This window comes from Egretta garzetta, unplaced genomic scaffold (genome assembly GCF_000687185.1).
Source record: "Egretta garzetta isolate BGI_Z169 unplaced genomic scaffold, ASM68718v1 scaffold499, whole genome shotgun sequence".
NCBI lineage: Eukaryota > Metazoa > Chordata > Aves > Pelecaniformes > Ardeidae > Egretta > Egretta garzetta.
The window spans coordinates 307,024-316,739 of record NW_009260802.1 but is presented as its reverse complement, the minus strand read 5'-3'; the positions used below and the strand labels follow the sequence as shown (position 1 = coordinate 316,739).

At 40.5% G+C, this 9,716-nt stretch overlaps 1 protein-coding gene across 1 annotated transcript in view; it reads right to left on the bottom strand.

Annotated features, from left to right (window-relative positions):
* RALGAPA2 (Ral GTPase activating protein catalytic subunit alpha 2) overlaps positions 1 to 9,716 on the bottom strand; it is a 194,587-nt gene that overhangs the window by 89,230 nt on the left and 95,641 nt on the right. Inside the window, exons 18-24 of the mRNA XM_035902236.1 lie at positions 8,827 to 8,964; positions 8,198 to 8,295; positions 6,077 to 6,167; positions 5,736 to 5,912; positions 4,104 to 4,297; positions 3,630 to 3,728; positions 3,212 to 3,367 (exon numbers count right to left, since the gene is read on the bottom strand). Of these exons, the coding sequence (XP_035758129.1) occupies positions 3,212 to 3,367; positions 3,630 to 3,728; positions 4,104 to 4,297; positions 5,736 to 5,912; positions 6,077 to 6,167; positions 8,198 to 8,295; positions 8,827 to 8,964 (953 nt within the window). The remainder of the gene's footprint in view (positions 1 to 3,211; positions 3,368 to 3,629; positions 3,729 to 4,103; positions 4,298 to 5,735; positions 5,913 to 6,076; positions 6,168 to 8,197; positions 8,296 to 8,826; positions 8,965 to 9,716) is intronic.

Sequence of the window (9,716 nt, the reverse complement as noted above, 5' to 3'; positions counted from 1 at the left end):
AGTTACCCTCAGCACGCAAATTGCCTGGCTAGTCTCAACACCCATCAAGCACCTTGACATTAATCATGCTGGAAATACAGACATGGGTGTAAGGATCGTGCTCCCTATCAACATGCTGATGAGAATCCAAGCTCCAAAGCACCATGAGTTAACACCTCAAGCAGTTTCATAGCTAAGGAGAGCAAAACTGGAAGGACAGTAACATAAGAAAAAACTTGTGGCCAAGTGTGCCACCAAGAGGCAAAAAAAGCAAAACCGAGCAAGGCAAGGAAGAACAAAAGAGCAGCATCAGCGTGCGAAACCTCTGGGAAGCCCTGGAACGATGAGCAGCGTGGGGTCTGCCTTCCCTACGCAGTCTTCACTTCTTCATCTTTGTCTTCTGGATCATAACTCTGCACAAGGACTGAAATCCCATGTGCAACAAAGTGAGAGGCTTAAAATCTGTGGAACTGTTATTAACGCCAAAATGCAATCAAGAGGGTGAGAAACAGTTCAACAACAGCCAACCCCACGTTTTAAAAATATCCCAGTTGCTATGTAGGAACTGTAGGAGGCGGTCAGCTTTCAAAAAACAGAGCACCCTTTAGCTTAGAAAAAAGGAACTGCTGACAGGTGAACTCAGAAAGTCTGGCTATGCCATGGAAATGCGTAGATGAAGACAAGTTGTGTCTTAAAATTGCTGACTTTTTCTAAGCCTATGGCCCTGTGTTGGCAGTGGCTGCTATGTTGGTTTAAGGGTGATTGCTTTTTCAAACAGAAAAGGGCATTATTTTTCTTTTAAATCTGGTCTACATCAGGCTTTAAGTTTCTTGAGTTGTGCGGTTTATGTGAGAGAATTTAATGCTGTGCGGTTTTTAAAATTCAGGGGGTCTGATCATAGTGGGTGTTATCACAGAGACTTTTTTGTAGGGGAATAAAGTTACTCTGTACACCAAGCAGTGTTAAACTGTCTGAAATCTGAGCGGCATTAGTGAAAGAGTAACGAGCTCACCACTACGCTCAGGTAACACACTGAGAGTGTCAAGAAGGGGAGCTCCTGGTACACTTTCATTTTTCCCCATTCGTGCTTTATCAACGGCAGATGCTTATGGTATTTTCTAAGTTGCAGCAGCAGCCAGGGCTCTTGGGTTTTTCCAGAAGAAAACCCTTTCCTTTCTGTTCTTTCCCCCCCCCCCCTTATCTATTTAAAAGGAAGATTCTCCAAATGCTCTAACTTTTCAGAAGGGGAACTGAGATTCAGAGGGCAAGGGTTATTCAGAATTCAAGGGTTATTTCTCTCTTTCATCTCAGAAATAACCAAACCTGTGCAAGACTCTTCCTGCTGGCTTACTGAAGGCTTCAGAAATAACGCTCAGAAGCAGCAGAAGTGACACTACAGGATTTACGAAGGGGTCTGTGTGCCCTCTGCTGGCATCCGCAGCACAGCTTCAGCCGTTGCTTTCCTTGGACTATGTCTTTTAAGGAAGAAAACTCACTCCTACAGCTATAAAAAGATGGGAAATTTTTTAGATATTCTCTGTTTTGTCTAGAGAGTATTTCTTATCGTTTTTACGAGTATTTAGCTGTTTCTGTGGCCCAATAATCATCCTACATCTCAACAGATTAAGCCTTTTCCTCATCTCCCACTGAATACTTCATTAACTAGGCCAACCCAGGACACAAGGACGTAGAAAGAATATTTATCCACAGAAACAGAATGTTTTGGCAGCACCTCTTGGTTACAGTGGTAAGATAACCCTCTGTCTCAGTTCTCCCTTCAGTCCCCTTTGCACCAGTTAGAAAGAGCTGGAACGACAGTCTTAAACATCCCCTGAAGGACTAATCTTGAAGGGGAAAAGGCTGGAGAGGATAACATTAATTTTAATTTTTGAGGGCATCCTTTCAAACAATGGTGCACGGTATTCAAAAGGCTGTGCTGAGAGCAGACACCACTCATAAATTGAAGCAGCAGAAGTGACACTACAGGATTTACGAAGGGGTCTGTGTGCCCTCTGCTGGCATCCGCAGCACAGCTTCAGCCGTTGCTTTCCTTGGACTATGTCTTTTAAGGAAGAAAACTCACTCCTACAGCTATAAAAAGATGGGAAATTTTTTAGATATTCTCTGTTTTGTCTAGAGAGTATTTCTTATCGTTTTTACGAGTATTTAGCTGTTTCTGTGGCCCAATAATCATCCTACATCTCAACAGATTAAGCCTTTTCCTCATCTCCCACTGAATACTTCATTAACTAGGCCAACCCAGGACACAAGGACGTAGAAAGAATATTTATCCACAGAAACAGAATGTTTTGGCAGCACCTCTTGGTTACAGTGGTAAGATAACCCTCTGTCTCAGTTCTCCCTTCAGTCCCCTTTGCACCAGTTAGAAAGAGCTGGAACGACAGTCTTAAACATCCCCTGAAGGACTAATCTTGAAGGGGAAAAGGCTGGAGAGGATAACATTAATTTTAATTTTTGAGGGCATCCTTTCAAACAATGGTGCACGGTATTCAAAAGGCTGTGCTGAGAGCAGACACCACTCATAAATTAACATAAAGCTCTTTGCAGCCCCTCCTTTGCCCAAGATGATGTCTACAGTTTTACCTTGTGATAGAAGGGAAAAGCACCTGTAGCGTGAGCTGGGAGTAACCGCTGTCTCCCTGACGTTGTAAATAACGTGGAACAACAGACCTGCTTCAGCAACTGCTGTGGGAGCACCGACTTCACAGCGTCCCAGTTCATACAGGAACGCGGTGGGGCTGCTGGACACACGAGGCTCCCGCTTTGGCACAGCCAAAGTTTAAACATACTGGTCAAGCACACAGCGTGGCTCAAGACTTGGTATCAACTGAGTGTTTGAACATTTTTAACGCGAGCAGCTCGACCCACTAACCGTGCAATGCAGATGGACAAAGTCATGCCAGGCTATTCCTCAGAAGTATCAAGAAACAGAGAAAAAAACATCAGCAGGCGTCTGTGATGCAGTTGTGACAATAAGTCACTAAATAAGTAGTTGCTGTTTAAAAATCTGTAACTGGGAGAGCAATGAGGAGGAAGTTAGGACTGCGTAATCTAAAGAGAGGTACAGTCGAGACTACACAGGGTAATTTCATGCAACAATTGTTGCACAGCATTGCTTCTTTTCTGCTTCAGATCTTCAGGTATGAAAATACAGAGATTTCCATTGGCACACAGTAATAAAATAATTCTTTTTATCAAGTAAGGCTTGTACCTGGTCTTCACTTGTTAAGCCAAGGTGCATCACAAAATAAAAATGAACCAGGAAATCAGAATTTGGCAGAACATCTTGACGCCTAGTCATCATAGCGCAGATCAGCCTGTACGCCTGAAGTTTGCCTTCCTTATATTCATTTGGCAGGGTGGTTGCCTGAAAAAGAGCAAAAACCTTGTATTATTACTTTTTTCCTAGCAGCCAGCTAATGCAAAACTGTATCTTCAGCAGATTTTCCATAAAACAAATCTGTTCCGTGTTTTTATTAAAGTAGATTTGAGTCCAAATAGCCTTTGGAGGGTATTAATCTTAGCCAGCAGCGATTGTAAAAAATAAAAATAACACCACTTAAACATGCACAAATTCAGTACTGATATAGCAAAAATACTAATGCGTGAAAATTTTAGCAATAACTTACCTTGAACAACCATGACGCAAATATTCTGAGAGGAGGAATTAAGGCAGGAGGAGAGGGAGTAGACTGGTTGTCCACACTTATAGCAAGGTTGTCTCGTATCTGACATTTTTAAAAGAAGAGCGTTAATAAAACTGATAGCTTACTTTATTAATGCTCTTTATTTCATACTAATACTTTTTTGTTTTATTTTATTAACTTTAAATGCACTACGCCCTGTGCCATACAGAGTTCCTACTTTAGCCAGAACTACCGGGAAAGCTTGTTCTATAGCACTCCCCCCCACCACCTAAGCAAACATTACCATTTTTGGTCATACCAGGGGCTTTTACACTCAATACCAACATTGGCAGTGTTCTGTTCTACGCTTCTGTCTCATGCTTATGTTCCAGATGCTAATACTAAATAAAATGTAATAATAATAATTACAACAAAAGAAAAATCATTATCATTAGATGTAAGCATCATATACAGTACCTTTGCAAGTTTATACCACAACTCATAAAGATACCCAAAAACTTTTGCATGAATTTTAGGCGACTGTATATTGTTCACATCTCCAAGAATTCCCAAGATCCTCCTCCATAACACAGCAGCAGAATCGGGATGCCAACCAATAAGGCTTCCACCGGCAATTATACTGCAGTCATCAGCAAGGAATTCACTACTGTCTGTAAATTAAAAAATGTTCAATTTCCGTGAGTTAGAAATGCAGAGTACAGTATAAATCTGGTCAATAAAATAGGAACATTCTCACTGTCTTCCTTCTCCAAAGCATTCTCTCCCACCAAATCATCTCTCTCTTTCATTGCTCAAGCTAGCACACAATTCAGAGAAAAGAATGGCAGAAGACATAGGCTAAAGGGCTTCCACATGGAGATGACACAGCTATAGATCAGTTTTATATTGGACAGACTGCCCCCACTCAAGGGTTGGGCTGTTTCTTTTTCAGGGAGGCAAATGCAGTTAATAGAACATTCACGTACTCAGAGAGATTTATTCAATCAATAACCGGCTTTTACAGGTAGTATTTCTATTGCTAAGAGTCCTTTCTTTTTTAAGATAGCGCAGCATAAAACGACCTGGAAATTGAACTGAAGAAAGGAACCAAGAGGTATGCAGTACTGCTGATGAAGAATACGCTCAGGCATTATCATGTTATAAAGAGGCAGTTCCTGAGACAGCAGTATGCAAACTGAGAAGGAAAGCAGGGGTTTGTGAGGACTGCCAGGATAACGGAATTAATGGGCTTAAACTGTAAGAGAAAAATTCCATATTGAAGTGCAAATTTTAATGACAAGAGTTGCTACACTATATTCTATCAGACCAGGGAAAGCTGAGCAGCAGCCTGTCTGCAGGCAGAATCCTGCATGGTCCAACATGGCACCCTGCGGTGCTCAGCAGCCAAGGTGCAAGCTGAGGGAAATAATTTGTGTCCTCCCAGAACTCAAAGGCAGCTAGAAAAATAAAAGCCATTTTAGATGGGTTTATGTTTGCTTGAATTTGTTTTTTAAAAAAACTTTTGGGTTGTTTTTTTTTTTTTTCTTTTTTGTTCTGTTTGTTGTAGCATTATGAATTCCCAAAGTGTTAAAACAGATGTTATTTAGTAAGCACATCAGAATGATCTTCAACAGATCTAGCTAGAAGTTATTGTAAAAATAACCAGTTATTTCCTAACATTCCTAATCTATAGCAAGAAATTTCTTTAGACCATTCTGCCATGAAATAAAACCTATTAACTTCAAATATAAATTAAAGGAATTTATTTTACTTGAACCCCGGGGCAGGCTAAGAGAGCACAAGTGACCAACTATCACATCTCAGTTGAAAAGTAGTCATTTGACACAGTAAGCAACCCAATTATTTTCAACTGCATGATCATTTTCTGGACCACAATTTATTGGCCCCTATGTCAGCTTCAATCTTACTACCCAAATTCCTTAAACTCTGGGCATTCAAATCTCATTTCTGAACAAACACTATGAACGAAACGTGGTGACATATGTCAAACGAAACATGCTTTTTACACGCAAATACAGTATAAACGGTATAAACTCCTTTTGGAGATAGAAATCTAAAATAGTGAATACATTTTCTGGACTGCAGTACCTGTTAAATTCGCAGTATCTGAAGGACTAAGCTGAAGCCAGCGAGGTGCGTCGGGATCCACACAAACATCTGCTGATGCATGAGCTTCATGGTCATCTTCAGAGGCTTGCCAGGGGATAAGTGCAATCTCTACTTCATTATTATAGCCAATGGACGTGTCACTGCTAACGCTTTCACCTAAAGCAAGAAGGTGATTAATAAAGATCACAAAGCCTGTTTTTAAAGGCTGCATTAGCAAAGGATGATGAGAAAAGCATCTAATATATCTGTAACAAGTCAAAATTATGACACTGATTTCAACTGCTACGTTTAAGAGAAATAGCATATTTCCTGGAACTCACTTTTTTCTCTCTCTCTATAGTTCCCATGTGATTGCTGCAAGTCTGCTTTCAAATCTAATTCAGCGGTGCTGCTGCTTCTTTGTACTAGCACCTTCAGAGAAAAAAATATTCATCTCAGTTTGTTAGTTTTGAGACCTACACTATATTTTAGCAAACTCGAGAGACGCATGCAGTTATCAGAAATTAATTACAACTCAGTCAAGCTATTTTCATAAATATTTAGACTACCCAAATATCTCTAAGTGTCTTAAGGAAGCCATCACGCTTTCAATTTCGTTTATTACCCTCCCTTTCCTAAACTCCGTTTTCATGCCAACAAGCAGGACTTTTTACTTATGTTTTTCCACAAATCTGAAATCATTCAGTACTTTTAAAAGTATAAAAAAAATCCTTCAGGAAGAAATTAGTAGTCATCTCTTCTGTCGGGGCATTACTCTGTTGCAAAACAACCCACGCAAAGACACCTGATCCTCTGTTTGCCGCCTCCTCCTCCTTCACCAAATGGATTTATAGCCTACGTGCTGAAAACCCTTCAGATAATTTTCTGCTTCCAGATGACACTGCTCTGTCCCTAAGCAAAGTTATTTTTCTTTATGCCTGGCAGATCACCTTCAAATTCACGTTTCTTGCAACTCCATGTCACCTATAATAGCAAAACTTAATTTATGCCAGAAAAATAAGCATCATGTTTTCCATTGCAAATATGCAACAGCCATCCCAACGCCTTACCCCCAGGAGCATACAAGATGTAATTGCTGAGGGGATCTCTACTCTACAATTCCTCAGCTCAGTTAACATTTCCGAAATGCCACTTGGATAGTTGCAACTATTAGTATCGCTGGTCTTAAATACATTTCTTGAAGCAATTTCTGATCCACTGGCCAGACATTAATCCACTCATTCTTTCTGCATGTTTCAGAGAAAGCAAGGTATTGCCACCAAAGAAACAACCGGCTTGTAGAAATTATTATTATATTATCTAGCATTGTTGCTTTTTTTTTTTTTAAACTAGAGAGAATTGCCAATTATTCCCAAGAAAACCATGTTTGCTTGCGCTGCGTGACAGACTGCAGAATGGTCTTACTTCCCCAGCAAATCTGGCTCTTGGTGATCAGCGACGACCATATTTCAGTAGGTACTGATATGAAGTCAAAGCAGTTCACATGGCACATGAGCAGGTTGCGCAGTGAATATATGGTCAAACCCCAGCTTTCCACTTGCAAAAAGGGTGAAAGTGCAACACTGGTAACAGCCCGGCACCATATGCTTGTGAATATTTTATAACACATGCCGCTAAAATGGAACGGGGAGCCAGGTTAATTTTTAATTCCCCCAACTACTGATCTTACTTCCCTCCCTCTCCCCTGCCCTCCACCACGCAAAGCGGCCTAGGTTCTCCTTCCTTTTTGAGACACTCTGTTACTCCTGAAGCGCTTAGCAACAGCGCTATGATTCTACGATTCACTCTGCAGAAAATCTCGTCTCTCCCTTCTAGAGCTGTTAGTGGTACTTTAAGTCTAGAGATATGGGAGAGGCATGGTCCAAAAGGAAGATTCAGCTTGAAGTCCTCCATGCTATATTGCATTATACTTCCTCAAAGATGATCAGCCTCAGTCATTTATTATTTCTAACGTTTATTCAAAAGTTGCATTAAAAATTTACAAAGCTTGCCTGTCCTAATGTTAACTTACACAAACATCTGCAGTACATAGCTGCTGATGCAAACTGTGCTGAAGGAAAGCATTTTCCCCAGCACTTTATACCATCAAACATTTATTCCAGGGTACTGCAGCTCTGTAACACCCATCAATTATTTATATTTAAAAAGTTATGACCTTCTTGTTGATGTCTAGTATAAAAAAAGCACAAAAGCCTTGTGTAAGATTAGAATATAGCCAATTATATGAAACTGCATGAGCGACTGACAGGATCAGGAGACGCGGAATGACCATACCAAAGAGCATAATGAACAGCCACAGCTCAATTCCAGATTCCATACCAGAAATGGGATTCATGATTTTTCACAATTCCAGTTGCTAGAGTTCCTAAATACTAAAAGGCATCTGATTAGAAATAAAATAGTTAGAATCTTATCAATAATCACTTTCTATTTTGCCTTACTTGCTCAGCTTCATGTTCCTTCTTTGTATGTCCCTTAGTTTCCTGAACTGATTTGGAGTCTGAAGAAGTTAAATTATGAGAACTCCCAGCCTTTTTACCTAGAAGTTTTAGAAAGTAAACAAGAAATATAGACATTTGTGGGACCAAAGCACATAGCAAGGGGTTTTTTTATATATATAATATATAATTTCAGTTACGTTTACATGTACACTTCTATTTACAGCTCAGTGAAGTAACACACCGTTAAAATGGAATACATGATGTTCTGAAAAATCCTTCATAAGTGTAACATACTTACACGATAGGAATGGAAGTAGAACTGTTAGGTTTAACAGACAAAATTTACGTGCAAGCCAGATTAAAAAACAAAAGCTGAAGATTTACATACAAAATGCATATATTCAAAGGTTTTATTTTTAACCACTCTGGCTTTATAAAAGGTCACGTCCTGCATTCGTGGTCTGTAACTTCTTAAAAACAGTTCTTTCAACACAATACCAACACTGTGTTTACTAAGACAAAAACCATGTTAGAACACACCTGGAAACCAAAGCAGCATTTAGGAGGCTGAACAAGCCTCAACACTTCTCGTTCACAAGAACAGTATTGCTATATTTTATCAAAATTACCTTGAAAAAAGTCAGGTGGGAACTGCTCTGTAATATCTGAAGTGCTACTGCTTCGAGTTAGGTGCTGCTCTTGGTCTGCAAACAGGCCCACAGATTCTGTTCCTGTTGAATTTTCCAGCTGTTGAGATTCTTCAACTTCTGTTGATTTAATTAAAACACACCATATTTGCATGACCTCAGAACTACATGCACATGTGAACCCCTCCCCTAAGAAAGCTGTATGAAAAGGCGACCCATTCAAGTATTTAACAGTCCCAAGTTACAAACTGGAATGTGACTCCTAGTTACAGGAGTAACAATTTAAGATTTAGAAAATACCCTTAGAAAAACTGTAAAGTTGAGAGAGAGATGTATGAGCAGTGTAAGTGGCAAAAAGTCTGGAAAAAGGACAGAAACTACTCCGGGGGCTCGGGGTGCCCAAGGAAGGGCGGGAGGACGTCACGGGAACACAGCTACGTTTCCCAGTGCTAGAGACCCAAACCAGGCCCTGGTTGCCTCTCTAGGAGAGGCAGCAACGCTCCTATAAACGCGGAGTGCAGAAAAGGTGACTTCTGTGCCTTCTGACTTTTCCTCCATAAAGAGGGGAGGGGGAGAGCAGAAAAGGCAACAATGCAAACAGAGTAAAAAAAGATCTGAGCCATGTATCATTCAGGCTGAATTTGTGAGGACAAACTGAATCACACAGCTCTCTGCAGCAACTGAGAATGAGAAATAAAAAGAGAGGAGAGGCAGGCATGACAATTCAAGTGAGAAAGTAAACCGACGCACCGGGGGAGGGGCAACAGGAACTCCTGAGCTTAGTTAGCAAGACAAGGCTTTCAGAAATGCATTTCCCTTAGCATTAGGGGCGGGGGGAAGCCACAGTAACGCTCGGGATCAAGCCTGGGTGG